We start from the raw sequence: 27283 nt of genomic DNA, 5'->3' as shown, positions 1-27283 counted from the left end.
GCATAAGCGGTGACTTGAGTGATAGGCCACTGGAGCCAGATCAGAGCACCAAGGAAGTGGACAAGCACACACAGAAAGCATAATGAAAACCTGCAAGTACCACCATGAGTATTTGACTCTGCTCTCTGCAAAACCAAACAGTGAAGGAAAGTATTTGTTTCTGCACATGTTTCTGCACAAATCGCTCCAAGCTGAAATATCCCTAGGATGTTCAGTTCATAGTTAGTTCACATAAACATGGCATTCTGACCTGTTCTTAATGCATAGTTGATCACATCTATGGAACGTGATTGATATGTCCTTTTAAGTCTTACATTATCACGCATTAAGTAATTGTTTTAGGTCTTGTTCTATTAATCACCAGTTATAATTTAATTAGGAGGTTTGCATGCCTGTCTAGTTCTGTGCTCCCTTTCTCAGCCTTTAATCTAGCAGTGATTAATACCTATATGTAACCTTTGCTTTGTACTTGCTTTGTACTTGTGTTAACCAATCAGCAACAAGCACATATGTGGCAATGCTGTAATATTCAATAAAAGGGACTCCCTGAGACATGCTCAGGAGGATGCCTCCCAAATGACTCCACTACTTGTCTGTCGTTTATTCCAACCCAACATGGCCTTGATTGTCTGGAGACTTGATTCATCTTTGTTCTCTTCTACTAGGGTAAAGGGACTGACCACCTGTCTAAACCAGAGGGACAGCACATGACCAACATAGGGAAGGGGGGGGGAATCCTCTGTGTGCACTTTTATTATCTGATTATTAACAGGGACACAGGTGGCACTGTGGTCCAAACCACTGAGCCTCTTGGGCTTGCTGATCAGAAGGTTGGTAGTTCGAAGGTTGGGTGGTGAGCTCCCATTGCTCTGTCCCAGCTTCTGCCAACCCAGGAGTTTGAAAGCACTCCAGTGCAAGTAGATAAATAGGTACTGCTGCGGCGGAAAGGTAAAACAATGTTTCTGTGCGCTCTGCCACTCGTCACAGTGTCCCGTTGTGCCAGAAGCAGTTTAGTCATGTTGGCCACATGACCCGGAAAGCTTTCTGTGGACAAATGCCGGCTCCCTCAGCCTGAAAAGTGAGATGAGCGCTGCACCTCATAGTCGCCTTTGACTGGACTTAACCATCCAAGGGTCCTTTACCTTTACCTATCTGCTTATTGCTAAAATGTTGTGGTATTCTGCTTAAAGAGATTAATTCATGAATTGATCTAGTTTGGCATAGCGTTGTCTTCATTCAGATGGAATCTAAACAAACCTGTGACTACTTTTAATTGGCCTAAAAATGGAAATACAATGCTACATTTTAAACAAACTGTAATTAGAATTCAGTCTACATCTCACACCACTTTTTAACACGATTTACCTCTTTTAAGTCGTGCACAATTGCCGTCAGTCGTTCATTCTCTGCCTGAACGTTGGTAACAACAGCCCTACTTTGTTTCAATTCATTCTGCATTTCCAAAATCTTCCCTAGGTAATAGGCTTCCTTTGATGCAGACTCCTGGAGGAGTGTCTCCTCACGTGTCTCACCATCTTCAGCTACTTTGCGGTGTACTGAGAATGACTGTCCAAATGCCTGCAATAGTAAAAAAAAGGACTATTGAAATGAAAAAATATAAATATGTCATTAGGGATGTGCTGTATAATTTGAGAGACTAACTGTCACTATATAAAATGCTACTGTCATTAGAAATAAGAAAAAATATCTGAATATTAGTAGAGGTTACAAAGCTGGATTAGTGCTGGTCAGACTCAGGTTCAAATCTGCACTCAGCTATGAAGCTCACTTAATAACACTGGCCTAGTCACTAACTCTTAGCCTAGCCTATCTCCCACCTTGAGCACCTTGTAAGGAAGGGTAAGACATAAACCACATAAATGATCAATAGCAGAAGCCAAGCAGAAGATATCCCATACAAATCAGTGTGATCAATTAATTACAGATTGAAAATATGTATGTTTCTTAAACAGGTGTAAGAGATTCCCCAAGCAAGAACTATTAACTGAATAACTGCAAAACAGATTTTTCATAAACAATAATAACAATGAAAACCTGTCATAGTTGCAGAACTGGATTACACCAAGCTGGAAACTAAGTTCTGGATATCTTACAAAAATCAGGTCAATTCTCTTTGAAACACGCCCCTCTATAAAATTTAGACAAACATCATATGGTTTGAACATACATACACACACACAAACATATATATTCATAAATATGTTTTTCACCTGCGTATGTAGAGTAAGATGGGTGGAAAGCAATGTTGTAATAGTAGTAGTAGTAAACATTAAACATTTAAAAAACTTCCCTATACAGGATTGCTTTCAGACAGCTCAACGGTTGGATAACTCCATAATCTCCAACATTTCTCCAATGAAAATAGGAACATCCTAAGGAAAAGTGGGACATTCTGGGATCAAATCAGAAACTGGGACTGCTTCTCTAAATTAGGGGTGTCCCTGGAAAATAGGGACACTTAGCAGGTCTGCTGTTGGCATTTCCAGAAGACACTTGAGTGTTAAAACTAACTTACTAACATTGTTAAATTTCAACACAACTGGGACTTTTAATGTTGATTTCAATACTCCAAGTTGTTCATCCATAGCAGTGACCAGAGGAGGAATGTGTAGTGCCAGGGAAGATGGTGGTGCTCCTGTTTAAACTTAACTGTTATTCTTAAGCATTAATCTTATATGCTATGATCTAAGCACAGCCAGCATAAAGTAATGGCTTAGCCAGCGGCAGAGATAAGAAGCATGAGAGCAAAGGAACTAGCTCACTTCAAAGACAGCCTTTGGCTGAACTCTGAATGACATCACTAACATCTGTATCAAAGACTATGTAATCTTGCCAGAGGGCCTCTGCAGACCAGCTCCAACAATTCTATGGTACTTCGGCCATGGGCTTTCCAGGAGCGCCTGATACCTCACACTGGCCTGATAAGGGGTGCCATCAGCCGTTGTAGTTGGGGTACCCCATGGCAGGAATGACGGATGGCTGAGCTAGCTTTGCAACTTTATCTTTAAGTATTCCGTTATATCCATTAATTATCTTTACTTTGTATATCAGCACCTGTTTCTGTGCTTATTATTTTAGGAATTAATAAACTTTGCTTCTGCTATTTAAAGGTTTGTTGTCCTCCATTTACTGAGAATCGAAAGAACCTGATGCTTAGTGGTTGCTCCTGACCGGGGTAATTATTGAGCAGACAGGACAGAATGATGCCTGGGAGAATACCTTCATCTGCCCCAGCTACAACAGTATCTCCCATATTGGTCTCTACAGCCACAGCAGGCACTGTATCCTTCCAACTGTTTGACTTCACCTCCAAAGGCGAACTCCTCCATTGTCTCCCAGACAGATGGATGTCAACAAGCTATGAATGTTTGTAACTGGGCACCTTAATATCAAGTACAGAGTTGGGTCTTTATTGACCAAAACACTGTTAAGATGCACCACAGTTAATTAATCCCTAGACACATTGTGGTGACATCTCAGTTCTGTATCGTCTGATAGCTTTGCATGATGCCAGTCTGCCAGCAATAGTAGCTGTCGCTTCTGTAGCAGTGCCAACACAAGTGCAAAGTCCTAATACGGCTTGTGACACAAGTAAGACACCGCAGAACACCACCACAGCATCTTACCCTACATTTATTTAATGGTGCAGTAGCTCATATGAGTATGCTTACAGTCAATAATTTCTCTTAATTTTAACCAATATAATTAAGCTACTATATCTACCTCCCAGGCTCCTGGGTTGTCCCTGCAATGGTGCTGTTGCAGCATGTTCTCCAGCAATGTGCTGGTACCATAGTCACCAGCCTTCTAGCCCAAGTACAACAACTGAGTGACTGGATGGATTTAACTGGTTGACAGCTATGAATAATAAATGATTTTACTGTTTCACAAAAAAATATACATTCAAGTCACAACTTAGTGAGTTCCTGTTACACGTGCTTAAAAAAATATCCCTGTACTTTTCCCTGCTGCTTGATATATAGCATAATGAAAACTGTACCAAGGATGAGTTAAAGTGAAATGAAAGTGAATATATCATTTTTCCTTTAAACACTAGTTTTAATGCATATTGCCTTTTGAATATCTAACTACTAGAGTACCACTGAACTGCTGGAGTGGCTTTTTCTTAGTGTCTGCCAAATACCTCTCAATAATGCTAGAGATTATGCATGCACACATATCAAGGGTATAAGAAATATCCATATTCTGAAAGCATAACAATATTCATGCAAAAGAGCTGGATTTTTGCCAAACAGTTAAACAATTAACTATTAGCATGCAAAGGTTTAATGGGGAAACATGTCCTTACATTTATGATCAAATCGTTAAAGGAAGTTTTATGTGAAAGTTAGAAAAGAGAATTGGCAGAGGAAAGAAGTTTACAAAAATAACATTAATGTTTCTAAATATTATGAATAAAGTAAAATTGTTCTTTTTTTGAAAGTCCAACATATAAATCTTCACTGTTCACATTTCAATATTGTCTCAAAGTAGACCTCTGTTCAAAATGTCACATTGCCATGGATCACACAACATGCTAGACCATGGTTTGTTTATCCAAAGTGTATACCACCATATCATAAAACAGCAGGGCAGTACAGAACAATAAGCATACAATAAAACATAATACACTATTAAAACACAGTACAAAATAATCTTTAAAATGGACAATCAAGAACTGGCTAGGCCTTTTGGCATAAAAATTATGGTAATTCAAAGGACATGTGAATGTCAAAAGCGAGCATGTCTGATGGAAGAGTACGCCACAGTATGGGACCATTGACATAGTTGGCCTCTAACATGGGGGGAAACTAGCACTAGTGCTCTGGATGACCTCGGTGACTGAGTTGGGATACTAGGACTCAGGCAATCCTTAAAGTATACTGGATCCAATTTGTTTGGGGCTTTTCATGTCAACACAACAGCTTTAAACTTGGTCCAGCAGCATATGGGCAGCAAAGGTGTCACGAGCTGTCAGTCATCTGCCCCCCATCAGAAGTCTACTCTCTGAATTCAACACAATCTGGAATGCCCAGAGCAGCCCCAAGGCAAGTGTCACATAGAGAGCATAGCAGTATTCCAGTCTTGAGCTTACCAACGCAGGTTACCAAAACTATAACAGATAACTCTATCTGGTATTCATGCCAATATATTCTAAAAGGCATGGGAAGCATTTGAATGACATATCTGGCTTCCCAGAATGGCTGTTATTAAGGGAAAGAAAGTATCTACCTTTGTGACAAACAGAAATTCTTATATTCTGCTGGGAACAAACCTATTAGTCCAAGATGAGTTATAGATTTTCTTTTCATAGCAAAATATCCTCCTAGTATGTAAGAGAAATAGATGGTTGGACTACAAATACAACATAACATGATAAATGCAAACTTTAACAAAGCACAGAAAAGCCATTCAAGCTGCTCACCAGATAATGCTCATATCCAACAATGAGCTTCTCAATGACCTGGTTTGTATGCAACAATAGGTCAAATCATGGTTTATTGCAGAAGTAGGAAATATGATCTAGCCAGCAAGTCAGGTCATTATCTCCCATGAACCAATTTTGACAGGAAGTGGGGCTTTGACACATTGATGTCAAATCTGACACAGAGGTGTCAAATCTGACACAGTGATGTCAGGACTTCAAAGCATCACACGCAGCTTGCAAGAGCCCCTTGAGGTGCTTTTAAGTACCACTTGTTGTCAAACCCTGGCTCCTGGCTTGTCTTCCTTCAGACAAACTGCAAGCTTTAGCCAAGCTTTGTTCTATAACTTAGCAAAAAGTAGTAGGCAAACCATGAGCCCATTTATTATGGCATAGGCTTTTGTGAATGGGACAGTCCACTTCATCAGTTGCTTATTGTTGTTGTTGGCATCTGTTTGTCTTGACAGACAATGCAGTGTGCCTCTGAGGATGAAGTCAAATTGCTGCATTAGTAGCACCAAAGTGACCTCCCTGGGTACAAGCCTGGCGAATCCTGAGTTGCCCAGATGCCCTTGGCCTCACTGATGTGGTCCAAAGGAAAGCAGAGCAAAACAGCTTAGCTGAAGGAGTTGCTGGAAGGAGACATACAAGGCGCCATTCAACCATCTTAGGGACCAGTGGCGTAGCGTGGGTTGTCAGCACCCGGGGCAAGGCAAGTAATTTGCGCCCCCTAACCCGTGGATTTTAGCACTCGAGTCTCTTCCACTAGATTAGTTAAAGAAACCCTTACCCCCTAAGCACTTGTATTGTTTGCAGTGAGAGAGAGTGAGTGAGCCAGGTAGGGGCAGAGAGCTGCGAGTGCGAGCGAGCGTCCTCCCCAGATGTTGCGCCCGGTGCGGCCGGCCCCCCCTGCACCCCCCACGCTACGCCACTGTTAGGGACTCCACTCTGGATTTGTGTAGGGTTTACTCCTTAGTCTTTTCTTTTCCCAAAAATATTCTGCAAAGTAGTGGAGGTTTCAGATCAGAGTTTTTCTTCTCCTAGACAGGCTGCCTTCCCAGCTTGATGAACCCCATCTGCTCCTCAACATTAGATGCATGCATTAAATATTCTCATGTACAAGTGTATATTTAAGGGAAAAGGGAGTCTTTTCCTGAAAAATTCTAACATGGTTACCCCTTTAGGAATCTATATAATTTCTATAAACAAACAAACACTGAAGCCATCATGACTATTACATAAATTAGGGGGGAATGGTTTTTCTTTCTTCTGTTTCGGCACAGCAATACAGACAGATGCCAGACCATAGGCAGAGAGACTACTTTCTCCCTGCTCAGCTTGCTCACTTTCCTCCTGTGCTGGGCAGGGGAAAAAGAGGTTTATGCCAGGTGTTATATGGGTCCTCTTCCCACCTGTCAATCTGACGAGCATTTTGCATATAAAAATCAGCAGCTCTGAATACAAATTTGACTTTAACAAGCTTATTTGTAATAGTTGCCACATAACTACACAATCTTGGATGTCTCCCGCCCATGGCAGCAGTCCATTTATTCAAAGCAGCTGTGGGATATTGGGTGGGTGGAGTGGAATTCTAAATACTATTTTCAAGTGCATAAAATTAGTAATGGGAAAATGCTACTTAAAATATTCCTTATCTTCAAAAAAGCTTATTTGAAACTGGCACCACTACAAACATGAAGCACACTCTCTCACACTTACTGATTAGCTGCATATGTTGATTAGCTGCATTTTCATTTTAACCTTTTTTTTACTTTGGAAAAAATGATGCATAAAACACTGTCTTCTTAATATAGCAAGAAAATATAGCAACAAAATATAGCAAGAAAATTTATTTTAGAAAATAATTGAACTGGAGCAAACACATAGAAAGTTGAAATGGTAGTAGACACAGGCCATGTTCACACATCACTTAATGTGCATAAGAGTATCATGGGGGACTTTGTCAAAAGCTTTACTGAAATCAGGATACACTATGTCCACAGCATTTCCCTGATCCACCAAGTTTGTAATTCCATCAAAAAAAGAAATCAGATTACTCTGACATGACTTATTTTTTAGAAACCCATGCTGGGTCTTAGTAATCATAGCATCCTTTTTTAAATGCTCACAGACCAACTGTTGAATTATCTGTTCTAGGACCTTCTCTGGTAACAATATTAAGTTCATTGGTCAGTAGTTAAATGGGTCTTCCTTTCCCCCCCTTTTGGGACAACATTTGCCCAGTGTTAGCTGTATACCACTGATATGTATACATGCAGCACTTATTGGGCTTTACTCTCCTGGTAAAAGTATTCAAGCTTTCAAATTATTTTTGAAATATTTCTGATTCGCCCCAATCCCCCCAAAAAATTCTGGGAGTGAATCCCTGCCCATTATCCCTCAGATGACCAGCAAGTAAAATGGAAGAGGTGGTACATGCAAAATCCAGTCCATGTACATTTTGGAATCCATCTGAAGCTGGTGGAAATTTGCTACATAGGCTTTATTTTGAAAACAGCCCACCAAGCAATGCTCTTTTATTAAAAACTAAAATGCTAACATAGCAACATATGCTGAGCACCTAGAAAACACATTTTTCTGCTTACTATTGGTTTTCTGCTTCTGTAAGAACTGTGCAATTAATTTAGAATCTCCACTACTAAATTGTCTATTTTCCAGACAATTTTAGAAATGGAAGCACTAATTTTGTGCTTCTCACTCTGTGCATGCTTTTCTATCATCAGTATGTATCAAAACCATTTTTATTACTTATTTTTCCTAATGCAATACTCATTCCTGATTGATAAATAAATCAAGCTAAATGGTATCAAGCTAAGGCACATGCTATTTAAAGAATAGTGATGTGGCAATTAGAAGAAAGACAAAAAACAGATCTTCCTTCCTCACTTTCCTTGTCATAACACATCCTACCTTCATGTTTCATTTTTTATTTATTACTGCATGTAACAAGCTTTGTGTTTAATTATTTATAAAATTTAATAGTCTCATATGTCATATCTAGCATTACATATGCCAGCAGTCTTTCATTACCAGTTTCCAGAAACCTGGCCAGAAGGTTATTTGTGAGTTCCTTAATCCTGGGGTCTTTTAATAAGAGCATGCATTATAGAAAACAAAAGGAAAAAAGAAAAACAAATCCAAGCTACCATGGGCTTTAAGAATCAATATTAGGTTTCTTGAAGACTTGCCAGAAAACTACAGATAGCCAATGCAATTATTTTATCCAATTCCTGCAAGGCAGCAAAGGCTTTCCTTCTCCTAGATCGGCTACTGTCCCAGGTTGACAAGTCCCATTGTAGCACCCTGCTTGTGGTTAACGCTTAGCTGGAATGAAATATTCAACGCAGCAATAGAGAAATTAAAATAATAATTTATTTGTCAGACAAATAAATGATAGACACAGTGGTATATGGTTACCAAACCGCATGGATCAAGCCTAGAAAGTGCAGGTCAAGGGGAAAACTGCTCAGACCCATGCTTTCTAGGCATGGGACTGTAACCAGCGGAACTACCTGCCACTGTACACTGACTAACAAAGCACATCACACCAAAGCAGCTTTTTGTTTGTCAATGAAAAACTGAGGGCAGTATTTAATTATTTTTTGTGGTAGCACAAGGGGATTCATCCCCACCTCCTCCCGCTAAGTGAGCCTTGCATACTTCTGGAGAAAGCCCAGAACAGACCAGGAAGGCACAGAGGGAGATGAGGAGAAGGTTCTGCTGTGAGAAATCCATGTTCTGATGGAATGCTCACCGTAGTGCTATGCTGAAAACAACTCTGACTTTTTAGGAGCTGGATTTTCTTGTAAATGATTTACACTATAACTTCTTTAACAAGTATCTTGGGAGAAAATGCTATCATGACTACAAGTTTTAATCAATAAGTAAGTGTGATCATCAATTAAAAAAAAATGTAAGTTAAAACTAGCTAACAGGGAAACTCAACAGCCTCCTGCAACAGATACTGTTGGGCTCCTAAAAGTAACAGTACTCAAGTAAGGGAGTTTGGACCTCAAAGGAAATTCTCCCCCTGCTGCCATCTCATCAGTACCTGATGAAAGAGTGCTAGCAGTGAACCAGCTATTCAACTTATGAATATTATATCTTATTTATTAATAGTAGTTAATTATGTTTTTCTCCAATGTTATGTTTTTCTCTAAAAGTTAGCTAGCTACATGCTGAAATGGTACAGCTTGTGTCTCATGGTGTCACCTGGTAGAGGATATTTGGATAGTTTTAGAAGTTATCTGTGTTGGCCACTTGCCATATATAAAGCAATCCTTCACGCTTGCAAGAATGTTTGAATGTGGTCTGTCAGGGTCACTGAAGTATAATCCAAATAGCAGGTGTAATCAATGTGAGCATAATAGTATATAAGACAGAACCTTATCACAGACCAAAGGTGTTGCGTATCAGTGAGCTCCATCTTTAAGGGTCTGTCTGTTGTCATTCTCTGAGGGGTTCTCAAAAAAACAGAAGGGACATAAGCATAATTAATCTTGCTCTATAGTTTCTCTTAGCTGTTGCATAAAATCTTTATCCTTCACCACATCAGTGTTAATTGTGTACGGATCTGGAAAATAAACCCTACTTTTGGCAGAACACTTCTAATGTGCGTTCAAAAGATTTCTGATCTGAAGAGCTTCCTCGCAGAAATAAGGGATGGGTTCCAACCACATATATCGGTAGAACATTTAAATAAAGATGCTGTCCCTCTAGCTCTCTTGTTCTTGATCTCTCTTTCTCTCTCTATATATATATCCACAAAAATAATTTGTAAATGTATGAATAAATAAAAAATGTATCCCTGCATCACTAGGTGTAAAAGGAAAAAGAAGGCAGGCTTGTGGTGCCGACAGCCATGGCAAAAGCAGGAGCCCCTTCTTAGGCCAACTCAAGAGACAGACAGCCGCTGCAGCATTGGGGAAGGAGAGTGAGGAGGGAAGCTTGGAGAGGATGACAAATTTCTCAAAGTTGTAAAAGGGAATTACAGGCTGGGAGCAAAGGTTATACTGACCCTACATATTACAGAATACAATCAAGCTGCAAAAAACAATAATTAAGAGTTGGTAAATAGTACGATTTATTGTTTAACCGAAAATAATACCACGAGCCATCTGTTTTAGCCATCTGTTTTGGAATGGAGGGGGAAAAGGGGCAAAAGGTGATCTGGTAATTAAGGTGCCTTGTCGAGGCAAATGTAAGATCTATGGCTACTTGTTTGCCATTTATGGATAGAAGGAAATATAGCTCTTTGTCTCCCATAAAAGGTAATAGGAAATGGGTGTATCTTTTATGATTGGTTCTAGCAAACAGCCAATAGGAATTTCAACCAGGCTGATTGGACAGAGGCAGCCAAAGGAGGAGCAAGGGGGCTGGGTTGAGGAAATATAAGTGCTGGCCATCAGGGCTGAAGGGCGGGCAGAGTTTTGGTAACCATATACCACTGTGCCTATCATTTATTTGTCTGACAAATAAATTATTATTTTAATTTCTCTATTGCTGCGTTGAATGTTTCATTCCAGCTAAGCGTTAACCACAAGCAGGGTGCTACAATACCACTTTTCACTTCAAGGATAAATGCCAAGATGTTTCTTCTATGTAACTTCTAAAATATACAGAAGACATGGGCTTAACCAGGACTTTTGTTAGGGGGACAGAACCAACGTGATTGGTCAGTTAGTTAAGTATTTCTATTGTTTTACTTGTTCTGGGGAGTCAGCTGCCCCCCTCTGCTCCAACCACGACAGGAGCCCTTTTTGTCTCTAGGCTCTAATATATACATGTACCGGTAAGTTTAAAACAGTAAAAGTAGTCCCATGTTACATGCTGTAGTTGGAAGTGCATCCTGCTTCTACAAAGCTTGAATATTACTGGATAGATTGTTCGTATAGCTGAATTATTGCTGTATGTCCTGTATTTGAAAGACAGAGAAATATCAAGACTGATGTGGGAAATTGCTCCACATGAATCATAACATGTATATTGCCACATAGCAATTACCATTTTTAAAGGTCATATAATACACAGGGAGCGATGACTTTTATACAGAAATACATGTTACATATGTAAACATTTTGGGTTTTTTTCCTTTTGTTAAATTTTGGTAAATAGCATATGTAAACGTTTCATTAACTTACATCATAGTTTTGAAAACAAAATAAATCTCCAAAGCAAGCCAGATAAAGGCCAAACCTCAGCAAGAAATGCAACTTTAGACCTCTTATATAGGAAACAATCTTGAAAACAATGTTAAATTTCAGTTGGGAAAGGGTTAAGATTGTTCTGCTGAATTGCTAAAACTGGTGACACTGTACTGCACTGGGATATACAGGCAAGGGCAATTGCTCTCTATGGAAATGCAGTATCTGGGCAGTAGACAGAGCAGTCCTAAGGGAGGAATTTGATGAGAATCATGGCAGAACCAAGGAGTCTGAACTCAGTGCTTATTGCTTGTTTTATTAACAAAGCAAATCAACACAAATGGGATGAATTAATGAGCTGAATCCCAGTGAGAAGGTTAGAAAAGCCATCTGTCTATATGTAAGGAAACAGATAAAATGGAACAGCTTGAGACCAAATGGCGAAAAAAGAAATGGGTTGCACATCTGCAAGTACATCATGGGTTGATATTATGCATCACGCTAACATATATGTTCATTTTTCTAATCTTTATATTTTGGCAAATGGTTTGTCTGTCTTTCTATCTGCTGTCTTTGCATTCAGATCCCTCTCTTATCATCACTAAACTTGGCATGAAAGTTCCTGAGGTGGAGGCAGTAGTTTCATCAATGTTGTGATGCCGGCTGCCATTTTGAATAAAGATGGCAGTTCAAAATGTGACTTTGGCATGACTTTGCCCAATTTTTGACATGGTGGGTCCAACTTGGATGCCTCTGAAGATATCATCACCTCATTTGGTGGGACTGGGCCAAATTTGTTGTGACAGAACCAAATTGTACCAATTTGTATGGCTCTAAAGAACCATCCCAATCTGGCATGATGGTTCCAACCTGTGCCAGCACAAGGGCTCCCAAAGGTGATGTGGCAATCTTCATCTACATTTGGATACCAGGTGCCATTTTGAATCAAGATGGTGGACTGAAACATGACTTCAGTGTGACTTCATCCAAGTTGGTGTTAAGCATCCAAACAGCACTGATTAGGATACATCTGCAGATATCATCATCCAGTTTGACATACTACGCCAAAATTGGGGAAACGATTCCAATCAGTGCCAATTTAGATGCTCTGAAGATATTGTCAACCAACTCAGAATGAAGGTTCCTGAGGTGGACGAAGCAGTTTTTGTGCATGTTTGGATGTCAGACACTATGTTGAATCAAGATGGTGGACCAAATAAACCATAATTTAACTTTAACAGCTTCCCTCCCAAATTGATTCAGAACAAGATCAGGTGTCCCACAGGTAAGGTTGGAGCCCTCAGTTTGTGTGTGTGTGCATGTGTGTACATGCAGAGCCCTAAAACTCACACATTACAACAGCCATATAAAATCCATATAAAAATTACCCCCCCCCTTTTTTTTATTCCCAGGCAGCACCTGGTACTTCCTGCTAGTGACAATTTTTTAGTTGAAGAAGAATCCATTTTATTGTGAATTGCTCTTTAGCTTGTTTTCGCTGAGACAGTATGTATGAAGAAAGTAACAGGAAAAGGCCATGGTTTGTGGTAAAACTGTCTGATTGCTAAAGAGCTTTGCTTTGTACAGTGGTGCCTCGCAAGACGAAATTAATCCGTTCCGTGAGGCTCTTCGTATAGCGGTTTTATCGTCTTGCGAAGCAAGCCCATTGACAGCTTAGCGGATTAGCGGTTTAGCGGCTTTTAGCGGATCAGCTGATAAGCGGCTTAGCGGCTTAGGAAAAGGGGGGGAAAGGGAAAAAACCCCGCAGGAACTCGCAAGACATTTCGTCTTGTGAAGCAAGCCCATAGGGAAATTTGTTTTGCGAAGCGCCTCCAAAACGGAAAACCCTTTCGTCTAGTGGGTTTTCCGTCTTGCGAGGCGTTCGTCTTGTGGGGCACCACTGTATTTCTTAATATTGTTTTTATTCAGGATCCCTACCAGAGAAACAAACTGCTTGACTGGATTCTCTTGACGTAAGGATTAATATACCATTGTCCATGCTTACCCCACAAAGATTAGGCTGAAGACTGCCTGAAGACAATACACATGCCCAAGAAGTTGGGTGATGTAATGTGCCATAAAAGGCCATGTATGCCATGGAAAGCCATGATTGGTTGTTTTAAATCTTTCTGTGTGAGTATGTGAATCTGTAACTGTACTTCCTCTGCTCCTTCAGAGTATGGTGTGGTATAACTTGCAGTGCATTCCTCTTTGTGTGCAGAAATAAGCTAAATATTTGTGTGCACAGATCAATAAAAGTGCCTCATCAAGCAGCACTTTTGCACAGTTGATAAATAAAAGTGCTGCATCAAGCAGCACTTTTGCACAGTAGTCTATGTGCTACTTGGCTCCCATCCAGAACAGACAACATTGTTGAAATTGCAGTGTCCCAAGCACAGCGGAATGATGAGGAGTACGTGCCACATACTCTATATTACTTTATTTACACTTCAAAGCTGGTAGATTACAGAGAAACATCTTGCCTCTGCCGGAGCAGAGAAAGCACGGAGAGAACAGTGAGAACAGTGAAAAACAGGAAACCAGTGTACGTCACATCCAGTCTCCTTTCCCGTGAGAAACTCCAACAGCAACTCTGACTGGAATGTAAACATTGTCTTGTGACAAGCATTTCGCTGCACAGTGAAGAGAGCAGAAACCAACAGTATTGTGTGGAATCAAGAACGGCAACATGGATGTGAGCTGAGTGTTGAGTAGCACATTTAGCACAGGGCAGTGACTGGTCATGGCAGCATTGTTTGGTTGTGGTGAGTGGGGGGCCTGATGACAGTGGGGTGGGAGCAGTGTGATCATGTAAGAAAGCTTCTGTTTCTTTCAGTAAAGAGAAGATAGGTCTCTGTCTTATTCCAGGTCAGACTGTGGTCTGGTTCACATATCACACTATGCCAAACCACGGGATAGAGTGAGCATGTGAACGTATTTCAGCCACTTTGTTTGTGAGCATATTGTAGCCAGTTTTGTTGCTGCAGTGCACTGAACTAACTTATGGTTTGGCTTAGTGTGTTGTTCAAATCAAAGGTCATAGTTTATTCATAAGAGTTAAACGATAAACTACCAAGCATTTCATCTTCCTCCCATGGCTCTTCAGAGAGAGAGAGGGAAAGCTAAAATGAGAGTGTCTTGTGTATGTAAGTGAGTGAAAGAACTATTTCTGCATGTGTGGGGAGTGTGTAGACGGCATGTGTGGGTTTGTTTACATTGGGAGTGTATTGGCCATTCCCACCTCTGGAATTTAACCCTTGGAAGGTGGTTGACTTTCAGTGCAGTCCTCAGATGGAAAAAGATTAACTATCCATGGAATGCATAGTGCACCTCTCCAAGAGACACCATAATAACAGGTCTAAGTGAGGGGAACAGTTATCTCATGGAGATCCAGGAAAATGTATATAGGACTGTGATGTCAGCATTGATGGAAAATAATCTGTCATATTGACATACTGTTAATGGACTCTGCATCTCTAATGGAATATTGATTTCACTAATGTCCTTTCATCCTGTCATCTGAGAGTATATTATCCTTGTTTGTTATGCAGTACTTCAGTTCACACAAGGTAACACTCAACATAACTGTTCGTTGTAATTCAGAAAGAAAATTTGTTCTCAGTTTTGTATTCAGAAGTACTTACTAATATTATGAAAGGCATATATCCCAGAAGGGAAAAGCAATCCATATCTACTCTTAACAGCTGCTCAATGATGGAAAGGATATTATTATTTTGTCACTGTTAATTTTTATTACTGCACCATCAATGCACATGACACTGCATAGAGAAGCATAAAGATATCCAGGCCCTGCCCTAAGAAGCTGCCCCAAAGTTCAACAGAGAAGGATATAACAGGGAGAGAGGAGGGAATGCCAGATATGTGGAAATGCAGTTGCAGAGACTAAGGCTTAATTTCAGCTGGAAATGAGGGATAAGGGGCTGAACCAAGGACTTTGTGGAAGAGGTAGGAGGCATCAGAAGGATGAGAGGAAGGCCACATTGGTCAGATGTGGCTAACATTCAGGTGTTACTAAAATACAATTCCTATTACCCCTAACTATGCTGGCTGGGACTGATGGGAGCTGGCGTCTAACAACATTTGAAGGCCAACAGGTTTGACAACCCAACACAGGCATTTTAGGTATAAGAGGCAACAAAAGAGGATGGCCAGAGACGTCTGTTGGAGGAACTCTTTGGACAGTTTAGGGTGGTAGGTCTGCAAGAGCAAAAGCTTGGATAAACTGGAATTTGACAGAAACAGATATGGTGGTAAAGATCAGTAATAAGAACAATAAGTTTGTGCTAGATATTAGAGTGGACAGGATTAAAGGTAGGGGTGGGCAGACTTCAAATTTGCAATATCTACTAACCAGAGCCAGCTGGAAAATAGTGGCAGAGAAGAAGCACAAAGTAAAGTTGTACCTCAGAAATCAAACAGAATCCATTCTGGAAATCCGTTTGACTTCCAAAACGTTTGACTTGGCTGCAGGAAGTCCCATCAGATGTTCAGCTTCCAAAAGAACGTTTGAAAACCGGAACACTCACTTCCAGCTTTTGATCATTTGGGAGCCGGAATGTTCAACTTCCAAGGCACTCGGGAGTCAAGGTATGACTATACTCATAGAATTAAGGAACAATGTTCTCAGTGCCAGAACGGAGCTCACAGTCATGGCACACAAATCCATGCCTGATTCTTCATCCCATGCTTTCATCCTCTCAGATGCCTAATTTAGAAGCAGGGAGAAGCACCTTTGTCATTGTTATTATTAAACAATTGGTAGTCAGAACCCTTGTTGACCTATTCCGGATAACTCAAAGATCTAACAGTAGACACATACCAAGTTTCCTTCCACCCCCTTATTTTAAAAACAGAATCACATGGTCTGAACGATGAGTTAGCTTATCTTACTGCAGAGTTCTGAATAAGTGAAAACACAATATGGAGGTGAGAGGAAAATGTTTTGATACCATTTACCAATTGTTTAATAGAATAGTTATATCCTGTCTTCCTATCACTTAAATATCTAATTTCCGGAGTGAACTGCCATGTTAATCTGTTGTGGCATTTTAAAGGAATAATTATAATGGCATAAGTTTTCATGGACTTCGACTTCATCAAATACATGAAATGCAAGAGAAACCTGCTCTGGATTCTGCCTGATAGAATGAGGACAACAAGTGAGGGAGAAGAAAAATACAGGAGATGATTTATTTGCTGAGGGAAAAGACCATAGGCTCATCCCTTGTACTAGAAAGTCTGATTCTACATATGTGAGAAGGCCAGAGACTGATGCAGTTATTTGGTGTTGAGGGAAAGGCACTCTGCACTGGAACTGAGAATAGAAAATAGGTATTGCTTAAGAGACGCAGGTGGCGCTGTGGGTTAAAGCCTCAGCGCCTAGGGCTTGCCGATCGAAAGGTCGGCGGTTCGAATCCCTGCGGCGGGATGCGCTCCTGCTGCTCGGTCCCAGCGCCTGCCAACCTAGCAGTTCGAAAGCACCTCCGGGTGCAAGTAGATAAATAGGGACCGCTTACCAGCGGGAAGGTAAACGGCGTTTCCGTGTGCGGCTCTGGCTCGCCAGAGCAGCGATGTCACGCTGGCCACGTGACCCGGAAGTGTCTCCGGACAGCGCTGGCCCCTGGCCTCTTAAGTGAGATGGGCGCACAACCCCAGAGTCTGTCAAGACTGGCCCGTACGGGCAGGGGTACCTTTACCTTTACCTTTTAAGAGACAGGGAGAGAGTTTTTATGAACAGTTGATGAATGAAAAATGAGGGAGGAGCCACAGAAAGAGAAAGGTGGTGGGATTTTAACCTGCATGGAAGATGTGCAACCACTTTGTAGTCACTAGTGGAGGCCAGAGAGGTCCTCCAAAAGTTGCTGGAGTCAAAATCCCATCAGCCCCAGCCAGCATGAACACTAGTCAAGAATGATGCAAATTGTAATCCAGCAACTTCCAGGGAGACACAGATTCCCCAACCGTACAGTAGGTCCTGCTTCTTAATCATAAAGCGGGGGGAGAGAGAAATGGAGAGGCTTCAGTTGCTCAGAGAAGAGGGGGAACACTCAGCATATACTCAGAGGCACTCTCTTTATTCCTTAACTGTTGTTCCTTAATGTAATGGATTCACTAATTGATCTGTGGCCAGCTACTTATCGCTGTACCTCAGTGTTCCGCACCCGTAAAAGGGAAGTAGTATCATTTCAAATGGTAGAAATGTAATATAGTACACAGATGTACTGTGTATTTTGTGTGTTCAACTTGCTTTGGAAACTTGCTTTTCCATGTTTGTCATTTGTTGTTTGCATGTACTTTCAGTTTTGGCACATTTGAGACTAGATTATGCTGGCCCTGATACTGCTTGCCAGACTTTGCTGCTAGACCAACCATGATCACCTCTCCATTCATCCTTTACTTTGGCATTCTGTTGGCTTTTATGTTCAGCATGTTGTTGTGTTTCTGAAATACAGCAATGATGCCAAGCAAGTCATTGAGAAAAGTCATTGGAGGTTCCAGCTTTCAGGTCACTAGCAATAATAAGCTGTAATGTTTCAAGAACTTAGTGTATTTCAAACCTGAACAAGGAGAGGAAAGGAGAAGGTTGGAGCCTGATGGGCTAGTGAGCTATGAATACAATTAAAAATGTTCCAGCACCAAGAAAGGGTCTGATATGGTCACATGGCAGCTTAACTTTTAAACTAGTTCCTACACAGAGACAAAACAAATACTCAAAATCAATCATACTACACACTACTGGCAAACAGAGTATCTTGAAGCCCCAACTACCATTTCTTTAAACAATTTGGGTGCCCAAATATTGTTATCATTCTTTGTATTGTTACACACCACCCCAATTTCTATAAGTGCATGATTCCAGGGGTTGCAGGTGCATTTACCAGGGTCTGTGTTCCCTTTAGGATATATGGTTTACTTATACATATATACAACCTGTGTTGTATATTAACACCCCAAGAGGGTCTTGTTCCTCTCATTGCCGCAGTCTTGGCTTCCAAGAGACCCAAAACATAACATCTGACCCTCTCTGCAGACTAAACAGACGGATCACTTTGTATTCTGCCCCCCCCCCCCCCAGCTTGCAAAAGGGATACTTTATCCTGTTCACTTACCTAAAGGGAACACAGACCCATTGCAATTCTGCTCCTTCCTCCTAAAACTCTGACCTTTTGTATCTGCTGTCTCTTAATGGGTTGTTGGCTCAGCCACCATCACCCTTTGTTCTTCCAACTACTGTAGCTCTAAGAAGCTGGTCTTGATAAATTCCAACTTTTACTAAATCTAGGAATTATTGGGAGGATCGGACACCCAAGAGTTTAGGGGATTCTTGCCCACCACCAAAACAGTATATTTCAGTACAACTGTACCTACAACAGACATCAGGTTCCCTGGCATGGAATGGCAACCTTTTCCAGAAGATTGTGATTTCGAGGAGATAGTGATCTGACATGGTCATCTCTTCCAGGCTTCTGTTTATCTATCTCTTCCAGGCCTCTGTTTACTTCTTCTCTATCCCTTGTAAAAATTCTTTTATGGCTGCCTTTGATGTATGGTCTGGTGCAGGGCCTTTTTACCGTCTTTGATACAGAGCAGAGTGCCTAATTGCTAAACCTGCACTGCCACTGCCAGTATCTGCACGTAACAAGGCACAGCCATCTATAAATTAGATGGTTTTTGGACATAGCTGAGAGAAGCTTGTGAAACCTGAGACTAACTGGGGTTCACCTCGCCACTTCTTCAGGGCTTCCCAGTGGTAGTGTAGCACCCTGCTTGTGGTTAACGCTTAGCTGGAATGAAATATTCAACGCAGCAATAGAGAAATTAAAATAATAATTTATTTGTCAGACAAATAAATATGAGGCACAGTGGTATATGGTTACCAAGCTCTGGCCTGGCCTCCTGCCATTCTGGCCAGCACTTATATTTCCTTAATCCAGCCCCCTTGCTCCTCCTGTGGCTGCCTCTGTCCAATCAGCCTGGTTGAAATTCCTATTGGCTGTTTGCTAGAACCAATCACAAAAGATACACCCATTTCCTTTTGCCCTTTTATGGGAAATAAAAGCCATATTTATAATTGGCAAACAAGTAGCCATTAACCTCTACAAGGCACCTTAATTACCAAATCACCTTTGCCCCCTTAATTCTAAAATAGAGCAGATGGCTAAAACAGATGGTGGCTAATTCTATTTTAAACAGGTATCAAAGATCTTTTGTACGCATCATCAATGAAAGATCTCCTTCATTGGAGGTTCCTTTAAACAAAAACCTGACAACCATCTGTCTAGAGTGCTCTGATGGTGTTTTCCTGGTTGGCAAAGGGGGGGCTAGGCTAGTGGCTGATGGCCCCTGTGATCTCCTCCAACTATATGAAATAAGAATCTAGCATAAGGATTTAACATTTCTTAGCTTCTAATTCCTTTGCATAATTACATTTAAGCCAATATATTTTTAATACATAATATATATAATTTTTTATAAGCAAAGACGTTTTCAAAGTAAGAAAAAACTTAAAAACACTTTCTTTCCCTATTTCCATTAGCTCTTGCCCTTAGGAAAATGTGGCTCAAGTCTCTAATGGGAGGCACAATAATTCTTACTATTTACCAACTTAATTGTAGCTTAATTGTACTCTGCAATATGCAAGGTCAGTGACCTCGCTCAGCCTTTTATGACCGCAATAAACCAGAGGGCCTCTCTGGCGAAGAGGATGAACATCTGCCAATATCTTAGCCAGCCTAGTTTCTGCCTGGCATGAATCATTTGTGAATTTGAACTCATTTTTAAGATACAACCTTGATCAAAAAATATAAGCTTGATAAAAATGCAGGCTTATGATTAGATGCCTCATTAGGTCAAAGTGCTGCTTGGTAATGTATATATTGCTTGCTGTTTGGAATAAAATCTGTAATCTTCTCACTCACTTGTGTTTGTATTGCTTCTGAACCTAATTTTGAAAGAACCATCTTGCATTTGGCAGGACAGAATGAGAAACACATTTTTAAAAAATCCTACTATCCTTGGAATCTAAGAGGTTTCTGTTATTTTTCTTCATTATATGCTTGTGTGAAGCTATGAGCATGTATCTTTCAAATAAAGCTCCAGTTAATTCATAACCTCATTAGATTACTTTGCATTCATGGGTTAAATTCTGAGGTCACTGCCTCTAAATACTGCATGGACATGTTGAGTTTTCAGTGAAATACTCTGTACACATATCCTGCTTCCAGAAAATCCTATAAGCATCAGTCATCTTCTGTTCACAAATGTATTGCCTTATTAGTAAATTTTGTGGGTCTCTCTCTCACAAGTATACACACATCAAAATTACTTCAGGAATAATCTAACATTTCCCAATTACCTACTTGGATTGGAAATGAGCCTCTTTGAAATGAATGGGGCTGTGCTGCATATTGTGCAAGTTTCTATATAGCTTCTTATTTCATTCATCCTCACAACAGCTCCATTAGCCAGAATACTATTTCTTGCTGAGAGAGCATAAGACTTGCACAGAAACAGGAAGGGCTACAGAATCAAAGTTCTCAGATCCTAGTCCAAAACTGTGTTGTGAACTACACCAGCTCTCAAACTGTTATGTTCCATACTGATAAAGGAAGGTGTTTGCTATAAAAATAAAACCATGAAAGCCCTCGCACAGGGAACCGTTGCCATGGAGTAGCAACATTAAACGCACCCATTGCTCATCAGGAATTGAAATGACAAAGGGCAACCCCCAGAGAACGGAATTACCTCATGCAGCACAATCATCACACCAGCTAATTAAGAAGTGTTGGTAGGTTACCAACATGGTTGGGGTTTTTTAACACAAGATTCATTTTCCGGAGGGATGGAGTTAAAGCTTTATCAGGTTCCCAGCAACGCTACAAATGCAGCTGGCAGAGTATAATGGGATAAATATGGGCAATAGAGGTAGAATTTATGAGGAACATGCATATCCTTGGTGGGTTTGTTGTCTTTTTAAGAAAAAAAAGGTGCCTGTGCTCACCATGAAGTTGTTATAGTAGTGAGGCATCTGATCAAGGCCTGTATTTTAAAATGAGCTTAAAGATATATTTGCAAATGTTTGTATGTTTCATGCCAGGCAGAAACCAGCTGGCTAAGTACTTTGGCAGTTGTTTATCTTCCTGCTCTCCTGAACAAGCGCCCCCCCCTGATTTATAGCAGTAGCAGGAGACAAGTTTCTCAAAGTTGTAAAAGGGAATTACAGGCTGGGAGAAAATGTTACACTGACCCTACATATTACAGAATACAATCAAGCTGCAAAAACACTAATTAAGAGTTGGTAAAAAGTAAGATTTATTGTTTAACAGAAAATAATACCATGTGCCTCCCATCAGACTCTAGCCATATTTTCCTAAGGTTTAAGGTATACTGAGAGAGTTAAAGGGCAATAAATTTTGGGAAGAGCTAATGGGAAAAGCAGCTGGCCATCAGGGCTGGAGGGGGCAGAGCTCTGGTAACCATATACCACTGTGCCTATCATTTATTTGTCTGACAAATAAATTATTATTTTAATTTCTCTATTGCTGCGTTGAATATTTCATTCCAGCTAAGCGTTAACCACAAGCAGAGTGCTACAGTAGGTGCCACACTTTTAACATTTGGGGGGTGGGGGGAAGATGGTAGTACTGCATACCCTTGAGTACTCCCAGAAAAAAGCACTGTCCTTACTAAGGAGGGAGCTGCCTAGATTCTGCTCCTCCATTCCCACAATCCCTTGTGATACACTGTGGCATGGACAATGGACAGGGGCCCAATCCTCCTGTTGAAGGACTAGAAGCTGTGCCACAAGTCCTTGCTACTGTGTGCTTCTAGCAACAGATCAGTTTGTATAAGACTATAAGCAGTGGCGTAGCGTGGGGGGTGCAGGGGGTGCCAGCCGCACCGGGCGCAACATTTTGGGGGGCGCACTCGCAGCTCTCTGCCCCTACCTGGCTCACTCACTCTCTCTCACAGTGCTGGCTGTGCGAATCCGATCCGAGCTGCCGGGTCGCTGCCCACTGTGCGGAGCGGAGAGAGAGCGAGGGAGGGACTATCTGGGGGAGGGACAGTGCAGCGGCCGCCCAGCGCAGCGCTGAGCGCGGGAGAGAACCACACCAGACCAGCCCAGGCAGCAGCAAGAAGAAGCTGGCAGCGGCGGCAGTTTAGGGGTTAGGGGCGCAAATTACTTGCCTTGCCCCGGGTTAGGGGGCGCAAATTACCTGCCTTGCCCCGGGTTAGGGGGCGCAAATTACTTGCCTTGCCCCGGGTTAGGGAGCGCAAATTACTTGCCTTGCCCCGGGTTAGGGGGCGCATATTACTTGCCTTGCCCGGGTTAGGGGGCGCAAATTACTTGCCTTGCCCCGGGTGCTGACAACCCACGCTACGCCGCTGACTATAAGTGATCCCTTCCTTCCTCACATTCCATTCAGTGCTTATGGTTAAAAATAGCTCCTGCACCACAACTACTATTATCTAATAGCATTTTTAGAGCCAGGTTTGTACACAACAGTTTTGTTCTTTGATTCTCTACGAGGGACTGGAAAAAAGTTCTGGATTCAGATCAAAAGCATGATATGAAAAAGTTAATAGGACAACTGAAGTTACAAAGAAAGGGTCTACTTTTGCCCTTGGACATGTTATTTTCCCATGCAGGATTTACAGTCTTCTTTCATGTTGGATTCACAGCCCTTTTTTAGATGGCAAAACTTAGCTGGCTGGAAGGTGTCATCTACGAACAATTTGTCAGCAGTATTCAGCACGCAAAACAACCGAGATTATTAAAAAATTATATTTCACATCTAGTACGTCTAGTACTGTATTCGTCCTGCTTGTCCTCAGAACAAACCTGTGAAACAAATCGTCCACTATTATTCCTATTTTGCATTAAGGAAGTAGATTAGGAATGACTTATTTCTCTATCAGAATATATATTAACTGAGGCATAGAATGCAGGATTGGGCCCCACACTCTGCACACAATGGCAATGCATATTTCCATCTTGAATATTGCTGTTGTGTAAATGGTGCATAATTAATTCACTTTCTTATGCAACATATAAGTAAATGCTATTTCTCTAGTGTTATAGCCCCACACCCTAAAAAAGTATCTTCTCAACATTTAGGTAGGTATCATATTAGGGTTGGCTGCACCAGCTCCACACAGTAGGAGATCATGCCTAGTCTAGTCAAACAAATGCAGTGGCATGCTGGATAGAGAGTAAATACTTTTTCTGTTTTTAATTACTTATTTAGGCATGCTTTAGTCTGCCCTTCCTTGACAATGAGCTCAGAGCAGGGTACATTAAAACAGAGTAGAATATAAAACAATCCAACCATCTAAATACAAAGGCATATGAAACACCAGGACAGAAATAATACAGGAATAAAACTAACCCACCAAAACTAACCATCACCATGTTCCTGAGAAAATATGTTTTTTAGTTGGTGGCCAAAAAAAAAATAAAATAAAGCAGTAGAGTCAAAACCAGATGTTCCTTGGAGAAGAGGACATTCCACAGTTGAGGTGCCACAGCAAAGAAGGCCCTTTGACTGATAACAGCATAAGTTATTTCATTCTACTGCGGGACAAGCAAAAGCACTTCACCTGCAGATTGTAATTTCTGGGCAGCGTGATATAGGAGAAGGCACTCTTCCATGAATTCAGTTCCCAAGTTATTTAGGGCTTTAAAAACCATTAAAAATACCTGGAATCTTGTCCTGCAGAATAAAAGCAGCTGGTGCAATTCTTTCAGGACTGGTGTTATGTGGTCCAAATATGCAGATCCACTCAACAACAAAGTGGCCATATTTTATATGAGCTGCAACTTCTAGACAGTCTTCAAAAGCAGCCAATCTAGAGTACAAGGGCACAATGCCTAGGCTTTTTCTGTCCAAAAGCTATAGCTGGTGAATGAGCCAAAGCAGATGAAAAACACTCCTGCTCATCAAGACAACTTGTGCCTCCAGTGACAGTGATGGATCTGTTAGCACCCCAAAGCCACAAACATGCTCTTCCAAAGGGCATGTGACCCCCTGTAGAACAATTTCTGTCCATTTCTCAGGTTTGGCAACTACCCACCCACAAGGTCTCCATTTTGTTGACATTCAGCCTCTGCTTTGTTTCACTTTGCATCAACTTTTTATCCATCAGTCTTGCACATGCCTTTATTTCCCTCACCAGTGTCTACTCCTGGCTTGGACCCAGCTAGCTTCAGCCATGGCACTCCTCAAAAAGTCCCATTCCATGGTGTGAGGAAAATATCTTTCTTTTCTTACTCAACCTTCCTCTCCCTCCTGCTACCTCACCAACACCTTCCTATTTTTCTTCCACCCCTTTCACAGAATCTTTTTTTCCTTATATCATGGGGTAAAGGATCCCAACTCTTTCTGTCACCCCTCCCTCTATTAATTTTCCTTGCTGTACCAGAGTTTCTTCCTTCCTGCCTGCCTGCCATTGTCCAACCCTTCAGGGTCTGGCTGACCCCTTAGGTCAGCCTTTCTCAACCTGTGGGTCCCCAGATGTTGTTGGATTACAACTCCCATCACCCCTAGCTAGCAAGGCCAGAGCTCAGGGATGATGGGAGTTGTAGTCCAACAACATCTGGGGACCCACAGGTTGAGAACCACTGCTTTAGATGCTGCTGTTAATAGCAAATCAGCTAAAGTCTGGGTCAGTCCCCAAGGAATTCACTCATTTCCTGTTATAGCAAGAAATAGTGAGGCATCTAATCATAGCCTGCATTTTTAATCAAGGCTTATATTTTGATCAATGTTGTATCTTAAAAATTAGCTTAAAATCCACAAATATTTTGAGGCAGGAAACCAGCAGGCAGCTGGCAAACTCTTGGGCAGGGGCCCTCTGGTTTATTGCAGTCATAAAAAGGCTGGAAATAAAAGGTCACCCTGACCATACAAATTGCAGAATACAATTAAGCTGCAATTAAGCCTCACATTAAACTTGAGCCACAGGGCAAACGGCAAGGGCTAATGGAAACAGCAGCTGGCTAGGGAAAGGGGGGCTTCTCTCTGAAGAAAGTATTTTTAAGTTTTTTCTTACTTTGAAAACGTCTTTGTTTATAAAAAAACTATATATGTTATGTATTAAATATATTGGCTTAAATGTAATTATGCAAAGGATTTAGAAAGTAATAGTTGGAAGAGACCACAAGGGCCATAGAGTCCAAACCCCTGCCAGACAGGAAACGCCATTAGAGCAATCCTGACATATGGTTGTCAGCCTCTGCTTAAAGACCTGCAAAGAAGGAGTTCTTTCATAGATGGTGTGTGAAAAGGTGAACAAAAGATCTGTTCAGATAAAATTAGAACCATTAGCCATCTGTTTTGCAGGGAATAGGGCAAGAGGGGCCAAAGGTGATCTGGTAATTAAGGTGCCTTGTAGAGGTTAATGGCTACTTGTTTGCCAATTACAAATATAGCTTTTTATTTCCCATAAAAGGCAAAAGGAAATGGGTGTATCTTTTATGCTTGGTTCTAGCAAACAGCCAATAGGAATTTCAACCAGGCTGAATGGACAAAGGAGGAGAAAGGGGGCTGGATTGAGAAAATATAAATGCTGGCCATAATGGCAGGAGGGCAGGCCAGAGCTTGGTAACCATATACCACTGTGCCTCTCATTTATTTGTCCGACAAATAAATTATTATTTTAATTTCTCTATTGCTGCGTTGAATATTTCATTCCAGCTAAGCGTTAACCACAAGCAGGGTGCTACAATAGTACATCCATCATTAGTATGCAATGCTGTAAGATCATTGCTATAATTTGTGTGAGCATGCACAGAATGTTTACCATTCTGAGTTCTTATTAACAGGATAAATCAATTATAATTATAGCTGTCAAATGAAAGATTCTGTCATTAATCAAATACCATGGAGAACCTACAGAATCCCATGTATTATACCATCATGTAGTACATATTTTTTAATTAACAAAAGAAAACATTGCATCTCAATTGCATGAATTTTTCAGCATTTAAGTTATTTGAAAATTATTATCAAATTAGTGGTCCCCCTTCATTTGAATGAAAAGTAACATCCAACAATGAAGAAACTTAATTGATGGATTATTGCTAAGCCCATTTGAAAGAGCATTAGGTTTTCTTTAATCTTTTTTCTTAGCAAAACTAAGATTGATTTCTAAATTCAAGTCCTGAAATAATCATCCAATGCCCCACATCAATACAGTTGCAATCCTAAACAAAATGAATGCGAGCAGTCCATAGGCCAGATCTGGCCTGCCAGGGTCCTGAACCTGGCCCACCTGGGCAGAGCCAGCGTGGCCACCGCCTTATTCCCAAGGGAACGAGGCGCAGGATCACCACTGCCCCATTTCCCCATTACAAGCTCTGAAACGCGCTTGCAATCAGGGTAACCTCTGAGGGGCTTGCTCATGAACAAACAAGGCGGGCGTTCATCTGATCCGGCCCTGTCGCAGTGCCCCTACCTTGGCAGCCGCCCCCGCCACTTGCGGCTCTCCTCAGAGGCATACCTAAAGGTCCTCCCCACATCAATCTGCAAAATTCAATAGCAACCATATTTGGGGATGTTAAAAAAACTGAATTAAGATAATATAAATTAGAAGTTTTATAAGCAAATTGTAGTTAGGAGAACTTACCTAATAATTTATTTTCAATCTTTCT

General features: G+C 41.1%; 1 protein-coding gene and 1 long non-coding RNA gene across 22 annotated transcripts in view; one reads left to right on the top strand and one right to left on the bottom strand.

Annotated features, from left to right (window-relative positions):
• The window catches only part of BICD1 (BICD cargo adaptor 1), a 127622-nt gene that overhangs the window by 68651 nt on the left and 31688 nt on the right, over positions 1 to 27283 (bottom strand). For all 21 annotated transcript variants that reach the window (XR_013842787.1, XR_013842788.1, XM_079992313.1 and 18 more), the window contains exon 3: positions 1366 to 1578. Coding sequence is in view for 19 of the 21 variants with exons in the window: in XM_079992313.1 (XP_079848439.1) it covers positions 1366 to 1578 (213 nt within the window). In the remaining 2 variants the exon portion in view is untranslated. The remainder of the gene's footprint in view (positions 1 to 1365; positions 1579 to 27283) is intronic.
• The window catches only part of LOC307225375, a 50736-nt gene that overhangs the window by 6226 nt on the left and 17227 nt on the right, over positions 1 to 27283 (top strand). The gene's annotated exons all lie outside the window — the stretch shown is intronic.

This window comes from Podarcis cretensis, assembly GCF_951804945.1.
Source record: "Podarcis cretensis genome assembly, chromosome: 10".
Lineage (NCBI taxonomy): Eukaryota > Metazoa > Chordata > Lepidosauria > Squamata > Lacertidae > Podarcis > Podarcis cretensis.
Note: the sequence above shows the minus strand (reverse complement) of the source record. Positions and strands in the feature narration are given on the sequence as shown.